Source organism: Pieris napi, chromosome 1 (assembly GCF_905475465.1).
Source record: "Pieris napi chromosome 1, ilPieNapi1.2, whole genome shotgun sequence".
NCBI classification, from domain to species: Eukaryota; Metazoa; Arthropoda; class Insecta; order Lepidoptera; family Pieridae; genus Pieris; species Pieris napi.
The window spans coordinates 8,605,278-8,629,750 of NC_062234.1; the positions used below are offsets into that span (position 1 = coordinate 8,605,278).

At 32.7% G+C, this 24,473-nt stretch overlaps 3 protein-coding genes across 7 annotated transcripts; 2 read left to right on the top strand and 1 right to left on the bottom strand.

Moving 5' to 3' along the window:
- Positions 1-649: 649 nt before the first annotated feature.
- On the top strand, positions 650-8,993 carry LOC125054516 (aryl hydrocarbon receptor nuclear translocator homolog). Of its 5 annotated transcripts, none has more exons than XM_047656478.1 (14): positions 650-870; positions 1,350-1,398; positions 2,300-2,380; positions 3,082-3,242; positions 3,413-3,585; positions 3,778-3,925; positions 4,121-4,303; positions 4,392-4,480; positions 4,943-5,153; positions 5,560-5,710; positions 6,192-6,337; positions 6,700-6,848; positions 7,217-7,379; positions 7,570-8,993. In XM_047656478.1, exons 1-14 carry the CDS (start codon positions 843-845, stop codon positions 7,752-7,754), a joined length of 1,917 nt encoding a protein of 638 aa, XP_047512434.1. In that variant the 5' UTR covers positions 650-842; the 3' UTR covers positions 7,755-8,993. The 5 variants fall into 5 exon arrangements, with proteins under 5 accessions (XP_047512434.1, XP_047512451.1, XP_047512457.1 ...); XM_047656495.1 differs by having other exon boundaries at positions 4,404-4,480; XM_047656501.1 differs by lacking the exon at positions 650-870 and adding an exon at positions 888-943 and having other exon boundaries at positions 6,207-6,337.
- Positions 8,994-10,612: 1,619 nt separating this feature from the next.
- Positions 10,613-11,449, top strand: LOC125063632 (splicing factor 3B subunit 6). Its single transcript, XM_047670170.1, has 3 exons — positions 10,613-10,842; positions 10,931-11,049; positions 11,182-11,449. Exons 1-3 carry the CDS (start codon positions 10,813-10,815, stop codon positions 11,411-11,413), a joined length of 381 nt encoding a protein of 126 aa, XP_047526126.1. The 5' UTR covers positions 10,613-10,812; the 3' UTR covers positions 11,414-11,449.
- A 540-nt stretch (positions 11,450-11,989) lies between these two features.
- Positions 11,990-24,178, bottom strand: LOC125063621 (tudor domain-containing protein 7B). Its single transcript, XM_047670161.1, has 20 exons — positions 24,017-24,178; positions 23,168-23,261; positions 22,862-23,076; positions 22,649-22,783; positions 22,212-22,367; positions 21,893-22,057; positions 21,644-21,823; positions 21,205-21,419; positions 20,856-20,970; positions 20,644-20,784; positions 20,465-20,556; positions 19,821-19,983; positions 18,817-19,053; positions 18,262-18,461; positions 17,776-17,923; positions 16,992-17,203; positions 15,583-15,799; positions 14,772-14,923; positions 14,283-14,443; positions 11,990-13,329 (listed from the first exon to the last, which is right to left on the bottom strand). The coding sequence occupies exons 2-20, from the start codon at positions 23,250-23,252 to the stop codon at positions 13,088-13,090; spliced, it is 3,231 nt and encodes a 1,076-aa protein (XP_047526117.1). The 5' UTR covers positions 23,253-23,261; positions 24,017-24,178; the 3' UTR covers positions 11,990-13,087.
- Positions 24,179-24,473: the final 295 nt, after the last annotated feature.

Genomic DNA, 24,473 nt, shown 5'->3' on the forward strand with positions numbered 1-24,473 from the left:
TTAACACTCTTAATGTCAGAAATGTGGTACATGTTCCTATGACCGATTATTATTATAATATAAATAATTCAATAAAAGATATATGGGCAAATTTATGGAAAGAAGATCAAAAACTTAAAGGAAAATGGTATGGAAGTATACAAGAAAATTTACTGAGAAGACCCTGGTATGAAGATTATGAGTTGGATACAGTTAGTCGTGAGTTCGTTACCACAATCAACAGATTGCGTTTTGGTCACAACACTACACCCGCACACCTCGCTAAACTTAATATTATAGATAACAATGTTTGCTCTTTCTGCACTAACGAGATCGCAGATATGAATCATATTTTTTTTAAATGCCAAAACCAAATTTTCATTTTTAATAGACTACTATTAGCAAGTGAAATAATGGAAGTTAGTGATCCCTCCCGCCGCCAGTTGTGTGATTTGCTCAAAAACAAAAAGTGTTATAGTGCATTATATAAATACGTTAAAAATACTGTAGGGAAGATTTAAGAAAACAAGTGGAATGTTGGAATAAGAATAACATGTGAAATTAAATGAAGGAAAATAAGTGAAATTTAGTGACCGAAAATAAGACTTGGCTTAAAGGTCTCGTTACCAGGCCATAAAATTAAAAAAAAAAAAAAAAAAAAGATCTATTCACAATGGATTTGTTTTTTGTGCAGTGTGTCATCTTGAATGAAAAATGAAAATGGCGCTTGTGTTGTGTTAAAATTGTTAGATAAACATTCTAAAACCGTGTGTTTATTGTACTTAAGAACTTTATTAGTGATAGTGGTGATAAATTATTAACTAAAAAGTTAATAAAACGTGGACTGATGCGTGTATTGACCCATGTCTGCCGTGGCTCCCACAATCCCCGGTTGGTTTAGAATGTTAATTTACTTGTTGCAGATAATATCTTATGTACTATTGTTTAGAGATTTCGTATTCAGGTATTGTACCATTAATAGACCTTCTGTTAAACTATATTCATAAACAACCATAACTACAAAACTTAAAATCACAAATTGTATTGACGTTGCTCAGGGCTCTCGGAATCCGCGTGACGCGTTGTTAAAAAATTTATAATGTTGAAATGCTGATTTGATGGTTTTATCTGTAGGAGTGTGCATATTAAATTTAATTTCATCCGTGATTTGAACATCCTTGCTTTCAATATTATTGCCTAATTGCAAATACTGTGATTATGTTGCTATTGAGTTTAATCCTGACCTATTTAAATCATTTAATCACTTTAAGATTGTTATAATGCAAGAGACACATGTTTTAATAATAAAAATAATTATATGCCATCAGTGAAATTAAAGTGTTTATAATGTTTTGCTTTTTTTACTGCAGGGGTTGACCCAGCAAAGGAAATACAAAAACGTCGAGCTGGTAGTGTTGGGTAAGTCTTTGTATTTAAAAAGCTTTAAAATGAGTGGAATAAAATAAACCGTTTAACTTTAAGATATATTTAAACTATTTAGACAGACATAGACATAACATTTATTACAAACAAAAACACACACACATAAACACAAAATAACAATACTTAAAGAAAACATAAAATAAAATAAGACATCACAAACAATAAAAATTAGAAATTAAAATTAAGAAATTTTCTTTTGCCATTCGGTTCGCTTCTAATGTGCAATGTGTGTGTACTGTGGTTGTAATTGGCCCTGGCTCAGCATTATGCTGAGGAGCAAAAAGTTCCACAGCGCTGGTCATTCTGCCAGAGACCACAGCAGCTCAGCGCAGAAATATTTTTCAAATATTTCACCCCTTTGTTGTATTCTGTTGATTGTTGAAAGTCAAATGAGTATTTTCTAACATAATGTAATCAATAAAATGTATAACTTCATTTCACAAAAGTGCCTCTTCAATTTTATACATTTTGAATAACAATCCCATTATATATGTATATACATTAATTGAATAAAAAGAAGATAATAACAAATGCTTACCCAAAGTTGTGGATAAGTAGCATGTACTTGCAATATAACTACAGAACTAACTTGAATAAAATTACTGTGACCTATTATGAAAATACATATTTGCAAGTATTTAAAAAAAAAAAAATTATTTAAAGTATTTTACCTACTTAATAACAAATTTTATGGTCCTTGGGGTAACAATATTGTAATTTTGTTAAGGAATTAAGTTTTTATACTAACAGCAGCCTAAAATAATAACTTTTAAACTAAAGAATAAAATTTCTTTAATTTACAGTAAAGACAACAGTGAAAACAGTACACATATTCTCCTTATTTTATTTACTAAAAAATAAAATGTCTTATTATCAGGTCCGATGACGACGACGCAAGCGGTGGGAAATACACAAGGATGGAGGAGGATAATATTCAAGACAAGGAGAGATTCGCAAGGTACATTTTGGTCATTAAACATTTATAATTTCTTTTGCCTACTAAATGCATTTAATTAGTATTCGGATTAAAAGTTTAAAAAATCACGTGATTTGTATTCATTAAGAATAGTTTTTTATTTATTTAATTAAACCTTATTTCAGAAAGTTAAATAAAAAGAGAGAAATCACTTTATAGTTTTATTCACGTTTCTTATTAGATTTACAACATACAGGAAATGAAGGTGAAACTATATATCAATGTACCTGACGACAATCAAACTTATGTATGTTTTTAGTTACAAGGCAACTTACGATTACGAAAAAACCCCTATCAATGTGATACAATGGTTATATAGAAGCTACACTATGAGAACAATTAAAAAAATTATTAGGTTCCCAATCATTGTTTTGATTGAAAACGTGTCTTATCACGCAAGAAGTTTACTTCGATATTAACTTTTTCGTACTTATGATAATTTTATGCCATGGTTATTATCGCCGATCTATATGGTTTAAAAAGACAAGTATATAAATTTGCTCGTAAGGTAGCATGTTTTAATCGGTTGTGAAATATTAACGTATTACAAATATTATTTTCGAATACTTTTTTCTGTTTTGCGGAGTTAGTAACATTATATTAACTAAAACAATCCAGGTATTAAGGATACGTTTTTAATCGTATCACCAGGATGTAAATACATAATCTAACTATTGTTTCAGCCGTGAGAACCATTGTGAGATTGAACGGCGAAGAAGAAACAAGATGACGGCTTATATCACGGAACTATCTGATATGGTTCCAACATGTTCGGCTCTAGCACGGAAACCAGACAAGTTGACAATACTGCGTATGGCTGTAGCGCATATGAAAGCATTGAGAGGTAAGGATTAAAATGTAATACATTTTCTGAAAATAATTCTATAAGCTCGCTAGTTTCTACCCGCGCTGCTAGTACGGGCTTTCATCGTCTTTATATTTTCATTTTGATTTGAAGATGTCCAAGATATACATTGCCTTTGAATTTAATTAAAAATGATTAATTTGTTATAGGTACTGGTAATACCTCAACAGATGGTACTTATAAGCCATCGTTTTTGACTGATCAAGAGCTGAAACACTTAATCTTAGAAGCAGCAGATGGCTTCCTCTTCGTCGTCAGTTGCGACACAGGTCGTGTCATATATGTTAGCGATAGTATAGCACCTGTACTTAATTATTCACAGGTATGATCATTTTATTTTGCCAAATAAACTATACTACAGTTTTCTGAAATTTTTACAGAGATTAAGAAAATGACTTAATTATACCATTCACTAGTAACTAAAAGTTCCTTCCTATCTACTCTAAAATTATCCTATTGTATGATTAAATATAAGGTACCTTTTTTTCCTTATTATATATATTTTATATTATAGGGTGAATGGTATTCTTCATGTTTGTACGACCAAGTGCATCCAGATGACGTTGAAAAAGTTCGGGAACAATTGAGTACTCAAGAACCACAGAACACTGGCCGTATATTGGATCTTAAAACTGGAACTGTCAAAAAGGAGGGTCACCAGTGTATGTGGTTTTTTGATTTTAGACCTTTTATTAACACATATTTTTAGCACTTATGACTTATAAGTAAGGAAGAGCTTTATCCAACTTTCTCTTAACTATCAGCGCTCAGACAATTCTGAATGTGTTTTAAATGTTTAAATAAGTAAAACTCAATAAAATAGGCTGTATCTTACATATAATATCTGTATATTATAGCATCAATGCGGCAAGTGATGGGTTCGCGGCGTGGATTCATCTGCCGTATGCGCGTGGGTGGGACAGCTGAAAGCGCGCACTTGGGTCGATTGCGCGCTCGCAACTCCCTCGGCCCGTCACACGACGGACACAACTACGCAGTGGTACATTGCACCGGTTATATTAAAAATTGGCCGCCCACAGGTTTGTGTATTGAATTGTTTGAGCTTGTTATTCATAATTTTTGTATGATAACAATAAATTCAATATTTTATGCGTTTTGGGAAATCAGATCTGTTTCCAGGTATGCAGATGGATCGGCCCGTTGACGATGAGCTTCACGCGTCTCATTGCTGTTTGGTGGCAATTGGGAGATTACAGGTGTTGTATTGCTTTCATATTAAATGTTAAATAATAAAATTTTATTTAAAACTGTTATATACAATTAATCAATTTATTAAAATTGGTTTTGTACGGTTGATTGGCGTATGATTAATTATGTAAAATATTTTTTTAAAACACATACAGATACATACTGAAGATATAAAGCAATAAAGCCATTATGTTGTAGAGTACTGACGATCTATCTGTATTACTTCGGAGTTTTAGCTCCAACGTTTATGTAAGGTATTTCTAAATAATATTTGAAGATAATAACTGTGGCCCCAAAATATTTATCTTGTAATGTGGCCTGTGCGTGCTGTCAACTAGCCGGAAAAAAATATTAATTCGCCGGGACTCTAAGCTCCAAACTCCTGGTTACCCTTGTTGCACCTAAACCTAAAAATGTAAATACCTAAATGCACACACATACATGAAATGTATTAAAAAATCTTAAATTAGGTGACATCAACACCAAATGCAGCTGAAGGCAGCCTCTGCAGTGGCGGAGTAGAGTTTGTATCGCGTCATTCAGTCGAGGGCCGATTTACATTTGCGGACCAACGTGCGGCACAAGTAATAGGCTATGCCCCGGCTGACCTTTTGGGAAAACTATGCTATGAGTTCTACCACCCAGAAGACCAGCAACACATGAGGGATAACTTTGACCAAGGTGACTACAGTTATTTACATCTTTTCTGTCGTGTTCTAAAAACTAAATATATATTATATTTTTAAACTTAACATATGGCTATTCATTATATTAAATTAGCATGCAAAATGTCAAAATTTAATGAATAAAATTGTAGTTATTCAAAATAACAAATACATATGTCAATTTGTAACCCATATAATATAATGTTACATCCCTTTACTATAAAAAATAAGTGGACTTTACTGTATATAATTTAAAAAAATAAACTTTAAATCTTTACCTCCTTTTTTTAATAATTATGAACCAATTCTTTTATGTAGTTTAAACTGATGACTAAATTATAGATTAATCAATTTGTAGATATATGCAGTTGTTACTGATGCTGTGATATATATTTTCATCTTACACGTAATTTCTTTTTCAGTTTTGAAATTAAAGGGCCAAATAATCTCTCTTATGTACCGGTTTCGGACTAAAAGCAGAGAATGGGTGTGGTTAAGAACATCTGCTTTCGCTTTTTTGAATCCTTACAACGATGACGTGGAATACATCGTGTGTACAAACACATTGGCAAAGTGAGTATATGCAAACATTTAATGGTTACATACACATACTGTTTTATGTATGTATGTGTAACCTTGTCCTTTATGATCAGTTTTACCACAGATACATTAATATGTAGTAAATTATATGCATTTAGTTCTAAAACTAAGGGCGTAGAACGGATGAGGAGAACTGGCACCAAATCTCTGACACAATTTTGAATCGTCGGCATTTACAAGGAGCAGCAATCATTACATCTAGCTTCAGATGACATAAAATTAATCACAGTATAAACAAAGAACAGACGCCATGCCTACTCCTGATAGAAGATCAGGAGTAGGCATGACGTCATAGAAGCACGTACTTCCGTTAACATGAGAAAAAACTCAAATTCATAGAAGTTCTAGTTAGTTGATGGTCTCATAAATGTTTTGTAATACGCCATCCAGACAGGACTGACGAAGGCTTTCCAAACCCGTGCTTAGAAATGGTAATTGAGATTTATATTCGTAGTCGTTCCCTGGGCAGTGCGGGTGGCGAAAGCGTGTCAGAAGAGAGCTACGACTACCACTTGCGACAGCGGGACGTGTATCAGGCTCCGCCTCTGCACCACGGCCATCACGCGCCCCCGCCAGCGCCTGCGCCTGCCCCGCTGCACAGTACGTATACGTTACCAATAAAACTCACTTGAGTATAACTTAAACGACAAATTAAATGAAACTGTAGAATACATAAATGTTGCATATATATGTATATATTCTGGTATACGCATTTTAAAAACCAATAAAAAATAATCAGCATCATCAGCCATGTTGTTTCAGTAAAAAAAAATAAAAAAAAACAAGCGAAGTAATTTTTTTTTTAACGTTTGAATCCCGGCTGCAAAGCATGACATGCGCGTTTTGAAGAAAAATGTAGTGGGAAAGCCGAGCTCATCTAAGACCTATAAAGGATGTGTGTCAGGCACAGAAGGTTCAATAAATAAAAATGATTGTTTTCTCAGTTAATTTATAATTACTAGGTGGTACAGCGGCTGGCACGGCAGGTGGCGTAACCGCAAGGTCTCCAGGTGAGGCCGTGGCCGGAGCGTACGCCCACTACGCGCCCGACTATTCACCACATCGACCCACTAACACGCCACCTCACACCACATGGACCACGCTAAGACCGGTGAGAATAAACTACTAGTCGTAATTAAGCTAAGAGTAACGTCACCTTTCTCATTAAATGGACTTTTCAGCACAAAAACAACTTTTTTATAACAAATCCATCGTTTTAGCGTTATTAACTCGTCACAAAACATCACAAAGAATGGCGAGAAGTTAACAGATTTAGATAAGTATGTAGTAGGGTTTAATCATTTGTACAATGTCAAACTGTTGTATTTGATGTTATACTACAATACTATGTACGCAATTAACAAAAGTATTTTCTAGAAATAAAAATTCCTAAGTTTAAGTTTTTGTTCGACACATCAATAATAATTTCCGTTTGGATGGGTTAATAGACGGAATAAGAAAATAAATATCAAATTTCAGAGCGGGAGCGGAAGCGGAGCGGGGCAGAACGAGAGTTACGCGTATGCGGGGCCGGAAGCAGCAACGGGGCCAGGGGGTAGCCCTGCCCGCTCTCCTCCGGCGGCTCCTCCTTACCTACCCCCTGCACATTATCACCACAATCATCATCCACATCCAACGCACGGTACGTATACGTAACTATAGCGGGAAATATTATTCACACGAATCTGTTTCCTTCACCATCAGTGATCGGTCTTTAATGCCTGGCAACTAATAGGTTGATAAATAAACCCATTCAGAAAAACCTATTTAAACAGTCACATTATTAAATCTATTAATATTAAATGCCTGCATTGAAATAAACATAATTTCAGCGGGTATGTGGGCATGGCAGGGCGGGGCGGGTGCTGCGGCGGGTGTGGCTGGCGGGGGGACGGGGGGTGCAGAAGGCACCCACGCCCCACACGAGCTGTCAGAAATGTTGCAAATTCTCGATCAAAGCGGCACGGCCACCTTCGAAGACCTCAACATCAACATGTTCAACTCCAACTTCGAATAGTACTGTATACATGTATAGATAAGTTAAGTAACTTTAAGAAATATCAAAACTGCAGAGCACTTTCTGTGCTTGTTCAAGTTCTCGGTGCATCCAAGTGTGTAACAGAAAGTGAAAGATTTCAAATTGGCTAATGGTCAGTTTGTATTTTTTGTATGCTGACTTTGTGAAATAGCACAGATGCACAAAACAGTTAATACGAAAATTAAGTTGTTGTCTTTTGATGGCTGCTTTTTATTAAATATGTTTAATTATTGTCATTTTATGATTTGTTATGATCTGCAAAATGTTTCAAATAGTATTATTGATTTTAGGAATGTATGAATGAGAATATTGTTCTAATTACATTGTGTATATAAAATAAGTCCAACTAAATACTTTGTATACATATATTGCGAGCGTATCAAATAAATCCTAAATATTGTTTTTTTCTTAATATAGAAGTTTTCTTTACATATCGTTCATGACAACAGTTATAAGTTCTAAAGGGAAACAGAATATGACTCGTAGTATCAAGTGTATATAAACTATTTTTCTAGTATTTTCATTCACCATATTAGTATAGTTAAAGGTATAATAACTTAAAATCTCTAGATAAAGTTATTTTTACCATGTGCATTCCAATTTGTAATCAAAGTAATGACCAATTTAAATTAAATTTCTAAATTTGATTTATTTGCTAGTATTTGTTTTATTTTTATTTTTTTTAGCCAAAATATTTAACTCTGTTTCTAATTATTAATATTTTGTTTCGCTATTTAATGACGATTCTAGTATATTTTTTTAACATTCAAGAGATATCGGGTAATGTTTCATGTTTGTCATTTATGTTGGAATTTAAATGAGGTAAAATATTTGACCTTAGTTTTACTTCATGTTACCGGTTATTTACTACATAGAGCATACAATTAAAAGAACTCATGACAAATATTGTGTTAATTTAAGTTTTACTAGGCTGTTCACCTTATAGCTTGAGAAATTCTTCTGTATTAATTTAATGCATCATTTATTATGTTAGATTAAGCTAATGATTTTCATGGCCATTCAAACAAGCTCGACACAATATTTTTTCTGGCCCTACATAATTATGGTAGATATTAAAAATATATAATTATAACTAGAATGGTTTTTAATTACTAAGATTATTTTTTTAAGGAAATTTAAAAATAGTATTGCATTTATGAAATGTCTTATTTGCATATTTATATTATTTTAATTGATGAAATATACTTTTTATTGATATCCAATTTTTTACTTTCAAAACTTCCAATGCTAACTTTGATTAAAATCCCATTATTTGAAGTGTGTATCGATTTTGTAACATTCATAAATCGCATCGAAATTAAAACATTAAATATAAATATTTGATTTTTTTCTTAACATACAAAAAAACGCAACAAAACTTATGTTCACCTAAAGCGGGCCATAGACGGACCGCATGTTGCAGTCAAGACCGACTGCAATATGTGGTCGCCGCACGGCGATCTGCAGTTTCCATACTAAATTCATATTCGCAATACACGGACCGCTCGAGCAGTTCCTGAGCTAACCGCATATTGCAATCGGTCTTGACACTGCAACATGCGGTCCGTCTATGGCCCACTTAAGGGTACGATTCCACCAAAAAAGTGTGCGGCACATTTGTTTACAAACATTTTGTGCAAAACAATAGCAATGCTGTGTGAACTTTTGTGAGCGCATAGTGCTGCACATTTGTTCACGAACTTGTTCACTGAGAAGATTTTCAGGAAAACGTTGTGCTTTGTAATATATTCTTAATCATTCAAAAAATTACTTGGCATAGTTAATTAAGCAATATTCTTGCTTCCGTTCCGCAAGTTCTCGAACGAGTGTGTGCGCGTCGACACGATTCCACCACTTGTACCGTGTGTGCGCGCACACAAGTGCACAGTTGCGCGCGAACTTTGCTGAAATATTCGCGCACAATTTATTATTGTTCGCTTGAGTGAGTTGACTAAAGATTTGTGCCGTATTATTATAATAATGGAACATTTATGATTATAAGCAATCCACCTAAATGGTATAGAGTTTACAACAAACAAGTTTTGTTAACTTTACTTTTGTTACCTAATGTATTTTTTCAAAGATTTACATACTACATAAATAGCACTAAAAGATATCCAATACAACTAGGATGTTCAAATTTCAGAAAACTATAGCTTAAAGGAAAATAAAGAAACATTTAAGTACCTGTACTAATTTGCTGATATTTTCATATTTATCTGCGTCTATTATACTCGCATCGATTCCATTCAATTTTTTTTAAATATAAACAATAACACTTAACTTAAAAATATTAACTCTAAATTAAATCATTATAATTTTACGAGAACGTTAAAAAATGCAAGATAAAATGACATTACAAATATTTAATAACTTCAAAAAACTTTTCTTTAAAATTTTCAAAATATAACATGTATTTAAAACGGTAGCCAATTAAGATGGCGATAGTGGCACCGAATTATAGCATTATTGCAACAGCAGCTTTTGAGATCACGCAAAAACATAAGCGGGAGCGTCATCAACGAAGAGCAATTCGAATTTCGAATCGTCAACCAGTCGGCAGTCACTTTCCGAGCGGCTTGATCCCTAGGCGTTGCGTAAAGATATTATGGGATCTCTTTTCATCTTCTACCGTATTTACCATGGAGAACTATAATATATATGGTTTTAACTAGTAAAATTAAATTAAATTTTCACCACCGTGATAACAAACGTCTACCATGAACGAAGGTTCCCGCGCTTTTTTTTCTTTGCCGATTACGGTATTTTCACCGTAATTACGGTGCAGTTGGCAACACTGCTGTTGGCTGTGATTTTTGATTATTATGACAGAAATTTATTCTATGACAGTTCAAACTTCAAGTTCCTTCCATGCTTGGAATTTAAAAAAAAAACTAAAAACAAATTTGTTGTAAATTATAAATAATTGTGAAAGAAGCTAATTTATAAGATACATTCTGATTCTGTAAAACGTGGTACTAAAATAGGATACCGGGAACGTCTAGGTCTAGAAACGATTAAATTTAATACGTGAAGAATGGCATTAGCTTTGCAAAGGAGAGCCAATGTAAGTTTAATATGGTGCTGTGCTTTTCTATACCGCTTACAAATCAAGTCATTTGGTACCGTATTTTAAACGATTCATTCTCTTACAGGTACGGCTTCCTCCGGAAGTTAATAGAATACTTTATATTAGAAATCTTCCATATAAAATATCTGCTGAAGAAATGTATGATATATTTGGAAAATATGGAGCTATAAGACAAATTAGAGTGTAAGTGAACTTGAATTTAATTAGATTTCTAAAAGACCAGATGCATTAAACTATTTACTTATTTTCTATTACATGTAACTTTTCATTAAAAAAAATAATTTAAGCAAAATCTTTGTGTTTTTATGCTTTCAGGGGTAACACACCAGAATCAAGAGGGACAGCATTTGTTGTCTACGAAGACATATTTGATGCAAAAAATGCATGTGACCATTTATCTGGGTTTAATGTATGTAATAGATATTTGGTTGTCTTATACTACAGATCTAATAAAGCATTCAAGGGTATGGATATTGATAAGAAACAAGAAGAAATAGATACACTGAAAAAGAAGTATGGAATATCTTCAGAAGATTTAAGAAAATAATGAATGGTATAAGATAAGAATATAAATTAAGGTTTATAATCATGTTTCTTTTCCTCAAATGTAAAGATATGTTCCCAATAAACTTATTGCTGATCACATGCCTGCAGTGCAAATGGGTGTGTATTGGTTGCTTGTATATGAGATGCAAAGAAATCCTCTATTTTATAGCATACCTGCCTTAATACTTACATTTTGTACATAACTTGAAGTAAAAACAAACAACTGATAATTATAAATGTAGGTTACAAAATCAGAGCTAACATCTAGTTACTCGTTGCATTTTAGTAACAAGTTTGGATGCTCCATTTAGGTTATATTGTAAGAGATCAGTAAACATAACCTATACCCTTGGTCTAGATTTCAGTATCTATTTCATTTTCCTTTTTAAGGAAACATTCAGTAGTGACTAAGAGCTAAGAATGACGCCTGTATTCAAATCCAATATATTTTTGATATACAGAAGTCAATCTTACTGAAAGCACAAAGTAAAAACCTCAGGGCTAGAATGCAAGCATTTAGCCACACTGCTCCCTGGTACCACCATTTCCATAATTAAAAACCCAAAATAAATAAGGATTATATTTTAGAATCTTTATTTAAAAGTCAGGATACAGTTTAGTTAAACAGGGTATGTATATATGTATTGAAATCATTTACACTCAAAGGTTAATTCACAAATATTTAGGAGTCCCTTTGACGATTATGAAATAAATATGGATGGATATTTTCTGGAAATATCCATCCATATTTATGTATATGTTATGTTGCCATGCCAATATTAACAGTCCACTTATGTAATATTTGAATAGGTATGTTTTGCGAAATAATTGATTCTTAATTCACATTTTTAATTTACTAAAACAGGAGTGTACACTTGTATACAAAAATCTAGCGATTAGACATGAGTATTACCATTCCTTTATATCACCCTTTCAAGTCAAAATACCTCAATATTAAGCTAATGAAACTAAGAATGGAATTTTTGTCAATTACTACTTAACAAAGTGGAATATACTTAATCCATACAACAATTACGAAAACTTAAAATTAAAATAAACAAGCAACTAGGCGATATCTCAGTTCACCTTAATAAAATGATAATTTAATACTTTTTGATAACAAAACGCCCATATATATTTTTTTTTTGTCATAGAACCATACCATGTTCTATTTATTTTGGAGATGTTATAAAATCAACAAATTTTGTGTGCTTTCTCAAAAGAAGAAAACAATGTTCGATATGTTTCTAAGAATAACTTTAATTCTTATTAATTTCCAGTTAACTATTGAGATATAAGGTGCAAATTATATTATTTTAATATGCATTGGATTAACACTTTCAAAATAAATGGTTTTATCTAGCACTAAAAGCAAAGCCTTTAATGGAACAGAGCATACACAAAAGAGTTTCTTATACAATCTCTATATTTTGATAAAATATAATAAAACCCAGTTACAAAAGTTCCAGTTAAGAAATCCAATATGAATCTCACAAATTTTGTTTACCAATGAATAAAACTAGTACATTTTGTATTGCTTTAAATTTCTGTCTCATATGAATCAACGATTTGCAGACAATTATCTAATTAGCTTTCTGGAACTAGGGAATCGGTCGTAATTTTGTTTTATGAGCGCCAACAAGATAACATTGCAGAATATGACTGCTATAACTTATTATACTTCAGATGTAGAAGCAGAACCCAACCGTGCTCTTTCTTCAGCTACAAGTTGTTTGTTTAAATAAACGTCTTCATCAGTGGAAGTGTCTATTAGGTCTAAGGTCAATAAAGGCTCACTGGGGTTGAGTGGGTCTTTGCCGACTTCCTTACAAATACCTACAAATTGCTGCTCAACACATAACTCTTGGAATCTAATACAGTCTTCTACACTCCAGTCTTGGTGAAGCGGCCATACGTCTGTAATGAATATAATTATTAAATAATAATCTGTATTTACAGATACATGAAATTCGAATTACGAAAGTCATACCGTATAATGGCGTACATAAAATGGAATAAAGTAATTTTACTATACTCAACACTCAAAGGAAACAATATTATTATTAATGTCATATTAAAATCTACACAAAATACATTTTTCATCAATCAAATGTTAACCCCACTTCCAAGATATTGGAAGTTCATGAAATGTGCTTAACTATATATTAAAATTATTGTTAAGCTGCGAAAAGTATTTTTTTTATAATTATCTTGAATTAAATGCAATAAACACGTCCAGATCTGATCTACCATTGATGTGTCACGACTAATCGTACAATCTGTAACTACATGAGGGCTTTACCTTTAAAAAAATACAGAGGAAAACCTTGAATTTCTAGAGAGACTTGACGATATAGAAATGGAAAGCGCTGACTTACTGCCAGCACATTTTAATAATGAGCCGCAGCTTATTTTAAATAAATCTTTACGCATACAAACCCCGCTTTTACTTCTAAAATCGTACAATTTCTACTTTACATTTTTATACCAGATGAGCCCATTTATAATTACAGGTTTAATATTAGTTTTCAATAAATGCAGTCGCAATTCTAATGTTTACAGGTCTGTAGGTAGTATCATTACCTTGGTAAATGTCCCCTAATAGTTAATGTACTACAAAACCAATTTTGATGAATTTTGGACTGTTTCCTAAATTGAAATATCATTGTTTCAAATCAATAAATCTCGGCGACTTTTAGTTTCCAAGAAATTGGTGGACACATACATGACACATACCTATGAAATGAAGCGCATATACTGGGAAGGATGATTTCTATATACACTATCCAATTTTACATGACAAGCATTAGCTCTAATTTTTACTTTCAAAGATAATATAATATATCTAATAATAAATGGCATTGTATTACCATAAAGGCGCGCTTTGATAGCCTGCGGCGGTAATGTCCTGGCAAGTGGCACGGTGGCAGGCACGGGACGCAAAGCACGAATGGGACACATCGCCAGATCGCCATAGTCACAAAAGTACACGGACACGCGGTCGGATATCACGCTGCTCGCTATTAATACTCTGCAAAAAAAATTTTATTGAATAAAATTTCCAATGTATAAGGGCAATAGCGCACCAGAGCTTGACCGCGACCCTTGCGTCTATTATTGCCCTGAGGGTCTTTTTAACAATTCCGAACTAAGGGGTGAAAATGTAAAGCCAAAAAATGTTTATTACTTTCAGAGTCCTTAAGGGCAACACATTTGAGTCTGTATGTTTCACTATTTATAAATATCACAATGAGCTACAAATAGGAATGTATTTAGATTTATAAAAGAACATGGCTCATAAGGAACCAAACTTGTGCTCATTATTTATTCCTCTTTAAATTGAAGGTAAGAATGTGTACCTATACCAAGAAGAGTCCTTTTCATAATAACCAGTGTAAAGTTCACCGCTTGTTGGGTTAGTTGGTATTTCATCCTCAGGTATTTTAGGACATTCGTTCTGTAAGTCAGCCATCATTGTTTGGAGGCTATGTCTAGAACTATTTGGCTGCACCTACAAATAATAAAATAACGTTAAATTAAAATTGTTAGCACAAGCAATATGTTGAAACAAATCGTACATAAAATTATTATTTTTGTATGGAAAAATGAATCAGCATCCTCGTCTATTTACAACTAAAACGCACCCTGCGTGTACTTATGTACGCGCGTAAGAAGTTATACTTCTTTGGCATTATTAAAATGAAAATAATTAATTACAATTAAATAATCAAAGACTGGTAAAGTTCAATTTACATTTGAAAAATTAAATAAATAAATATTTATTATTATTCTTTCACATAAATTCTATTATTATTTTTAAATTATGTCCAATGCCGTAGCATCTTCCGTGGGCAACTTCATTCTGTTAATTTTGTGGCACTGCCGCGCGCATCGTAAAATTTCACTCTCATCAATTTTTCATAACGCGCCTAAAGAAGTATAACTTAAAAAATGTATGAAAAACTGTCAACGCTGGTAAGACCTAGCATTATATTGATTAAATAATCGTACTAGATACTAATATTTTACCAAACTATCAAAAGTTAAGGCTAGCTCCCTAGTCAAAAACTTTGATTATAGAGATAAATATAATTGAAATTATAAGGGAAACGGTATTGTATACATAGATATTTCGATTATACTCTTTTATTATGCAATATTGAGACTTACAACAAAGTTCCATGGATTAGCTGCCATAGCAATTTGAACATCGAAGCATTGTCCAACAGGAGGCAGCGCCGGCGGCGGTAAGGGACGTGTCTTATCTTCAGTCGAGACCACACTCTTTGGCCCTTGCCTGAATATACGCTCTTTTTTCTTATTCAACTCTTCTACGTGGTTCGTGGCCTCCTTTTCTTTCTCTCCTACCACCAATTTTCCACTGGAACTGTTAGACACGTTACTATATTTGGGTATTTAAATCAATGTGAATTAAAATTACATGATCCATAGTCTGAAAAGAGCATGTATATTTGTGACGTCGAGGATAATTTATTGTTATTTAGTTAGTATTATCAATAATGTATGGATACTCCATGATCAAAGTCTCTTTTCCAATTCTTTCTTTCTTCCAATTTGTTACGAATTTCAAAAAATATATAATTGAGACCACAGGATCCAAAAATATGATTTTTGTTCAATCTCAACAGGTTTCTATAGAAAATGACTATGAAGCGTTAAATTAGTCAGAAATTTATTCAAAAAGCAATTGGTATATTTTGCATACAACTCGTTTAAATTTGTAATTTTATACGTATTTGTTTATCTCTATTATGGATATTTATAACCCTATAATGGTAAGAAGTCATGACACATTATGCATTATATAAAAAGAACTAATATTAAATATTCGATATTTTTTGGTCGTTTTTGTTACTACTTGGTTCTAAACGTCCTTTCATTTCAAATTTAGCGGTGTCATTTAAGCTGTTTTAACACAGAATGTTGGCAGAACACATTAAAATTACAAATTTAAATTAAGAATTAACGATAAGAATGTTAATGATGCCGAACACGTAACTGAAGTGAAAGTAGCGGACGCACGGTCGCGCTCCAATTACAGGTCAAACATTCGGTCACCGGAATGCAATTCAATTTCTTTTTTTATAAATAATGTTTTATAGATTCAATCATATATAAATAAAATACATGTATGAAAAGAAAAACTTAGGCTTTATTTATATTACAAAAAGATTACGTGGCATAAGAATTTTTTAAATCTTAATTGATTTAGGTTTTTATTGGTATGTAGATAAGTACAATTTTATCCAAATATTCAAATGAAATTGCTTAAGTCACAGTTTTAAGTGGTTTAGCAGTAATTCTTTAAATAAGGAGTATTTTTGTAGATGCATTAGTTATTAACATACAATTGATATCTATGGGGAATTAACATACGGTACCAATGAAAACTTTATCGCCTCATTGGCTAAGTCAATATTGAACATGTGAGGGAATCAAGCACCGACGGATTACCTACTTTGGCATAAAAAAACATTACCAATGACGGATATATGTATGGGATATTGATAGAGACCTTTAAACTGCTGTTCTGACTGTTCTGATTGAGGAAAACTTACCGATGAACATACTCAGTGCTGATAGAATGGTTGACGGAGACCAGTAGTCGCTGTGGCGTGGTTCGTACGAAGAGTTCCACGTGGGTGGGTGTCGCGTTCGTGTTGTCTGGTGCGACGCGACACAACACGGGTTGATCGATTAGAAGCTCGCGAAGACGCTCCACCATTGCGCTCGCCGCTTGTTCGGCCCCGCCCAAGCGCACTTGACGCGCCTGTCAATATCGTTAACATTTTTTTTATTTATACAAGCGTTGGTGACGGTCACCACCTCCGTGAAAGCGTGAAGCGTGGTGGATGGTCGGACACCTAATAGAAAATTAGGAAAGATTTTTTGCAACTTCGATTTTCCGTGAAATCGGTTGATTTTTCTGTAATCCCAATACTTAAAGACATAGGCAATCCTTATTTTAACAATCAGGATTAGGTTCTTTTTTCAGGATTCAGTAGGTTTTCAGATCGGAGCCATTTTTGTATCTCGTAGTGGTAAGCTGTGTTCTTCGCAATAGCCCCCCTTTTTTTAAACTGTGATATTCATTTGAACTTTACTGAATTTAAATACCACGGTCACTTTTTAAGTTTTTGTTGAGATATTGATATGAGTTGTAGGTTTTTAGATTTCCCTACTATTGCATCCCAAAATTTTAAGAGTATCTTGATGGTATAAATCTTTATAATCTGAATTTACAAACAATCCATGGATAACGCTAAACACTGTTTGTAATCAGATAAGACAGAACAGGTTAAGAAAGATCCTTTTCATTAAATAAAATGTAAGGAGTCAGACCTGATAAGGGTAGACGTTAAGCGCCGACGAGAATGACTTCAAGGGCACGAGCGATGAAAGTGGTGCACGCATCACGAGACCGCTGTCCACTAATTGCGTACGAACCGTGCCTTCTCCGTCTAGGCCGCTGATAATCGTACATCGAACCCTGTAAACATTACTTACTATAAAATTTCAAAAACGAATTGAAGTTTTAGCCTAGCATCATTAGATTTTCAAATACTTGTATAGATGCATAAGTTCTGAATACAAGATACTAATTAATAAAAGCTTTTGGCTTCAGGTGGATTTCGGATTGGTACGACACTTTCAGAATGGACTGACTAAAAACAAAATTATTTTCAAAATGTTTCGTACGACACTTTCAGAATGGACTGACTAAAAAACAAAATTATTTTCTTATAAGCAAAATCAAGAACTATGTTTCTACTGTCCTTTTCATATTACTCTCCTCTCTCTTCACGCTATTTTGCAACAGATAGTTACCAGTCGCCAGCGAAGGTACGCACGATGTATAGAGTCCCGGGTTGCGTCGGGGGCGCTTGAGGTGCTGCGGGCAATTGCCGGCGGTAAGGCCCCGACGTTAGTAATGCCAGGGCATTACGAACTACGGCCGGTCCACCAACGCGAGATACCCACACGCGCCCATCATCAGTCACGCACCCCACTTCTACCTCGCACAAGTCCTATAACCATCCTTATTTTAACTATGCATGTTGGCACCGGGACCTCAAAGGATATTTTGATAGTAGAGTAGACACTCGAAACCAATAGGAAATATAAATTTTAAGTGAAAGTGAACATTAACAAAATTCTACTGATTCTAACATGTACTTTCGAAGTGCACAGATTGCGAACAAATATTAGTCCCTTTAAATTTTCAGATTAATACGGTCCATTTAATGCACAAAACTTTATTTCGTGTTCAATAGAATCCATATTAGCAAAAAGATTAAGTAAAGGTTTACTGTAAAGTCCTTACATTGTTTTCACACACCATAACACGTAAGAATTGCATTAAAACAATAGTTCTGAAAATACCTTAGTCAGTGTAAATCCGCCAGCAATACAGAAGTCGTGCACTATCTCCTTATTGAGGTTAAGGTCAAGTTGTGTAGAGGTGTCAAATAGGACCACGGCCACTGCTGGGTCATTAGGGTCAGTGCGAGGGCCAGGAGCGGCCACCAAAACCTCTCCCGGTAACCGTTGCACGACCAGCTCATCACCTGTAGTACTAGCTGACAACTCCTCGGCACCATCCAACCGGCATAGGATTGCCTGAATATACAGAACATTCTAAATAATTTTTAAGCCCGAAAAAACATGATATTCAAAGTGGAAAATGCAATTTAGACAAAATAATAGGTGAAAAAGTTAAATTATGTCTCCAACAATTTTTAAACATTATCTCTTTGATAATAAAGAAAATTTGTCTGAAACAAGTGTTACGATACAAAAACCATATATATATATTGAATATAATTAAAGGGCCAAAAAATACATAATCGCCTTTTCATTACACAGTTATGAAATATATTATGTAAAATCCGGCGACGTAAACAAAACATTTTTAATTATTAAGAATTAAAAATATCAATAATTGGAACCAAATTGAGAATCTCCTTTACTTTATGTAAATAATAATAAAAAAGTAACTGCTTTACGAATAGTATAACTACATACTTCAGATTCTTATGTAATGTATATATAAATGCAATTCAGTAATTTATATATAATATAAATGGCTATATGATAGTCAGTTACTTTTCAGTTCCAATAGAATGATTCTTGTTATAGAAATCGAACAATATCAATGGCTTCATGGATTAACATCACTTATTAAATAAAGTAATGAGGATTTAAAATAGAGGATAGGTAAGCAGGCCATTATATGTAATTGCAATTCATTAGAAAAATATCAAGAACATGTTATCAGATCAACAATTAATTCATCTTATACATCTCTTAATGGAAGCCTCCATTTATTAGAACAATACGTCACAATTTATAGCAATTATTAAATATAGCTTTAAAACAATGCATACTTGAGCAGGTAGTCGCCTGAATTGCGGCTCTAGGACCTTTATTTGATTAAGATAGACGACATCATCATCCCCGTGGTCTCCAAGGAACACAGTGGCTGTATCGTCTTGAATCTCCATGATTTTAGCGCGCTGCCAACCACCGTCCTCTAAATTCACGGCATACCTTCCAAGTTACCGCATACATTAAAATTCAATTAGTTTTCTTCTGTTTCGCTCTTTTATAAGCAAGTAGCCTTCTTCGTCATCCCAATCGAAACTTAAGAGGTTTCCTAATTATTTATTATTTTAGCAAACAAAGAACGCGAACAATCTTAGGCTTCATTCTAAGACTAAGCCCATTGACAAAGCTTTTAAATCAGAAACACAAAATTATAGCGAAACCAATGGCTGTTACGTACGTACTACTTTATATGATTGATCGACTCTCGTCTAAATCTAAAACATGTTACGATAAGAAATAGTTTACTACTTAGTCTTTATAGTAAAAACTAAACTAAAACTGACAAATAAGAGGAAAACGGTTTAACAGCTCTTAAAACTATGATAAAAGTTTTTACTAGGGTCCGCTGGTTCTCTAACTATTGTTTTACAGATGTCGGATCCATAAATTAATGAGTTTGTAACAGATTTAGTGTACTACTCACCAAGCGTTAATTAAAATCATAGATTTCTCTATAGTTGTTCCAGTATACTCGTAATACTTCGCCATGTCCGCAAGAAGTGTTTCAAATTGATCCTATAATATGAAATATTTGTAAAAAATCATTTTCAAGGGTTACATTCAAATTTGGCAAAACCTAGTATTATTTATTAAAATACTCACACTATATTCTGGTCCTATAATCCGAAGCCAAATTTCTATACTGGAATTAGCGACCGTGATAAAAACATTCCAAAAGTCCTCTTTGGGAAATTGTAAAGGTGGCAAATCGTTATCTATATATTCAGTTACGCTGTCGTTTATCTGTGCACAAAATTATTTAAAATCCGCGTTATGTGAAATATAATTCTAGTTATGTATTTCAAAAAACTTACCTCAGAATTACGGAATATCAATACACGCCTATTTAAAACTTTTTCCATTATGATCTTTGGACATTTCTCTACTAATTCCAGCCAATTTTTGGGTAAGTTTTCTTTATACTTTTCTCTGAAAGAAATAATTACATTAATAAATTCTATTAGCGTAATATAATATACTGTGTAAGCATGTGATGCAGTAATTAAAACTAAATAATACTTTATTACGTGTATAAAGAAAAAAATCCTAAATCTTACTACATATTTATAAATTGATAGCCATATAAATACTCTAACCTAATAATTTAAAGTACATAGAGAATTAGATCACGAGACTCAAGCGATAATTAGTCTCAATATTCACCTGTATAAATGCGGAACATGGCTAGCCCAAACACCTGCTTCGTGTTCAAACACAACTTCGGTTAGACCAAGCACCGCTTTATTATTAGAAGAAGTAGGAAGCCTTCCCGCGTCAGAACTCTGAATAGCGTGAAGCATTTTCTCAGATGCAAGTTCTTTTGATATATCCTCAGATGACGAAGGTTCCGGGTATGATGATTCTAAATACGAACCAACCTGCCAAAGACAATTAATTATGTTATTCATACATACATTTACTGTAATATTTATACAACACCTTTAATTAGTTTTCAAATTGCCACAGAAGTGAAAAAGAAAAAACATACATAGGTAAAAATATACATACATAGGTTCAACAATTTTAGTTAATAGTATATAGATATTTCCAAAAATAGCTTAATTCAACTACTAGCATTTATCACATCCTTAATAATTCTTACCTGGACCTTACAAGCATAGTCTGGGCCTTCTTTTAGACTACTCAGATTTTGAACTTTAAAAACTGGTTGCGGTAGACCCAGCTCCTTACAAATCCATTCCAGTCGTACTATAGCTGATGTTGAATCGGGAGGAGGTTCTAAACTACATGCTACTGCATGTGATACTGTATCATTTTCTACCTAAAAGAAAAATAATTGTAACTGGTAATGTTTTATTTACAATTAGAAATATACATGTACTTTATTTACCAAAAAATTAGTAGAATCACATTGTTCCTTATGAGCTGGCAGTTGCAATGGAATCAGATCAACTGTATTCAGTCTATCCATAAAATTTGTTAGTCTTTCTGATGCTGGTGTTTTACTAGAACTCCTAAAGTCAGTCTCTTTTTCATTTTTTGTGGAATGCTTAGTCTGAAAAGGGGAGTAATATTTACATTTTTAGTGGGTTCATCAACTTCAGCCTTTTTATCAGTTTCATAATATTTTCATTTCTGGTAGGGTAGGTAAGGTAAACACACAGCTTCTTCAAATCATAATTAAAACTCTTTTGTAAAAAAATTTTTACCTCTGCACTATAAGTGATTTCCGGTTTTATTTGCATATTGCTCTTGGAATTTACAGCACTTTTGTCATAATTTGCGCTCGTATTTCTCATCAATGGCTGCTTGGAATTATGATGAGTATTCGTTTTCGTTTCAAATGATTTACTATATTTGTTAAACTGTAATTACACAAAATAATGATACAATGTTTTTTTAAAATTAATATTATGCTTAAGAGCTACTTTCCTATTTTTTTCAAACTAATTTTTTAAGTAAATTTGCTTGCACAAAAAAATATATTAAATGTAATAATCAGGTGCAAATAATTTTTACATAAATTTAAAATTCTAAATTAAAAAAAACTTTTAATGTATATTGTGCCCTTTATAAAATACTTTTCTGTTTAAAGATTATTTCAATATTACATGTGTTAATAATTCATATAATAAAAAAAAATTACTTTGCCATTATAGCTGTTATTGTTATTATTATATGGTGTTTTAGCTCTGTACAACATGTTATTACAGTTTGATTCATAACTTGATAATGAAGTAGGCTTCCTCCATGACCCTTGTTTGGCTCTTGGAAAACGACCCTAAAAAATATATATTAAGATATAATAAAGAATTAATAAACAAAATAGTATAACTTCAGTAAACCATAGATCACTCACTGGAGAGTTCAACTTTGCTGGCTTTTTATTAGATTTTTGCCGAGATACCATTGTTGCTATATGTTGAGTCTCTCGACTTGCAATCGCATCAACATACCACTCCCCATTTATTTCTTTTAATTTAAAACCAGGGACATCTTGGAATAATTTATCAAGTGATGAATATCCTAATCGTTTATAAGGTATAGCCTCCCCTTGCAGTTCTCTGTAATCACCTGGGCAAATAAAAAATATAAGAACTAAAAATAGAATATATTCTATAAGGAATATATAAAATTCATCAAACAATAAAGTTCAACAACTTACGGTTACACTCTTTTAGAGTCAATGCTCCCTTAACTGAAATAAGAGTTGCACGTAAGGCCTGAATAATTTGGTCCTTGTCAGCCATTGCCAAGGCCTGAAATCATTTTAAATAAACTTTCTATATTTTGTGTGGAAGTCGGAAACACTTACTTATTTATACAAATATGTAGGGATCTCATAATTGCTACACAAGATAAATAAATAATTGCTGTTGAATTAAAACAATGTAAACAGCTAAGAACATAGTAACTTTATGTGGTCTAAATAAAACATGCACACATAGTATGATTGAAGATTTGATGTCATTCAAAAATTAAGCCAGCAATTGGATTAAATCAGTAACTGCAATATTGTAAGTATGTAGATGTATTTAGAACACCTAAAATCTAATAATAAATAATAATTTATGCTTTTATACAATATTTTATTAAAAATAAGCAATGTTTGGTTAAAATTTTCTAAACATTTCTTAGAAAGTTTGTTTTATTTATATAGAGAAAAATAAAAACAAATATTTATTTTGGAGGAAAATTTTCAATTTTCACCGAGTAGGTTCTTGTAACAGTATTAGATTATCGCAGGCCTGGGAACTTCTATCTTTAAATAATATTGTGGGTATGCTTTAATTTCCATATAATAACTATTCAGAAATATTAATCATACATATGTAAAATAAAGATATGGCTTATGTTGTTTTAATAATGGTCAATTTAACAAAGAGAAAGAAATAAGCAATAATTTTACAATATTACACCTGCTGATTGAAAAATAAAAATATTTAGCGAACAATCGAAACATTCATGCCGTTCAGTAAACCAAGTCTCATAGAAATAAATATATTGAACTTACTTCCAGTATACCTGCCTATCATATATCAAGATCACCGTAAAGACAATAAAAGTGTAGACACTAAAACTCCAATCATCGATGTAATCAAGACTTCAATCTTGATTTTCGAGATAATATAAAAAAATCGGTTGTCGACTTTCGTAATTTATATTAAAGATCTGTCATTGACGTTGATATCCACAGATTAATAATAATCTAGTAGTGCTACATCACTTTATCTAATAGCCTGTGGTATGTCTTGCTAAGTTTCTGTGGCCCCATATATATATATAGGCTTAAAATTTTGGCCTAAAGCCAGGTCTAGATACTAGACTTAGCTTTATAAACTCCAAAAAAAACAGGCTTTAAATTTTTCTTATCTAAGTTTCTCCATATTTAAGCTCTATGCTCATAAACATAAGTAGAAAAAAGTATATTTAGGATTATCATTTTTTCTAGAGCAATTTTTTTTCTATTT

Excerpts from the sequence above, each read along its gene's own strand:
- LOC125054516 (XM_047656468.1), top strand. The coding sequence starts at position 913 with ATGTACTATTGTTTAGAGATTTCGTATTCAG. Across the intron at positions 3,586-3,777 it reads CTGTACTTAATTATTCACAG|GGTGAATGGTATTCTTCATG; the intron begins GTATGATCATTT and ends TTTATATTATAG. Across the intron at positions 7,380-7,569 it reads TCATCCACATCCAACGCACG|CGGGTATGTGGGCATGGCAG; the intron begins GTACGTATACGT and ends ACATAATTTCAG.
- LOC125063621 (XM_047670161.1), bottom strand. The coding sequence starts at position 23,252 with ATGGCTGACAAGGACCAAATTATTCAGGCCTTACGTGCAACTCTTATT. Across the intron at positions 20,971-21,204 it reads CATGTTCCGCATTTATACAG|AGAAAAGTATAAAGAAAACT; the intron begins GTGAATATTGAG and ends TATTTCTTTCAG. Across the intron at positions 19,054-19,820 it reads TCAGGCGACTACCTGCTCAA|GCAATCCTATGCCGGTTGGA; the intron begins GTATGCATTGTT and ends CTGTATATTCAG.
- LOC125063632 (XM_047670170.1), top strand. The coding sequence starts at position 10,813 with ATGGCATTAGCTTTGCAAAGGAGAGCCAAT. Across the intron at positions 10,843-10,930 it reads CTTTGCAAAGGAGAGCCAAT|GTACGGCTTCCTCCGGAAGT; the intron begins GTAAGTTTAATA and ends ATTCTCTTACAG. Across the intron at positions 11,050-11,181 it reads GCTATAAGACAAATTAGAGT|GGGTAACACACCAGAATCAA; the intron begins GTAAGTGAACTT and ends TTATGCTTTCAG.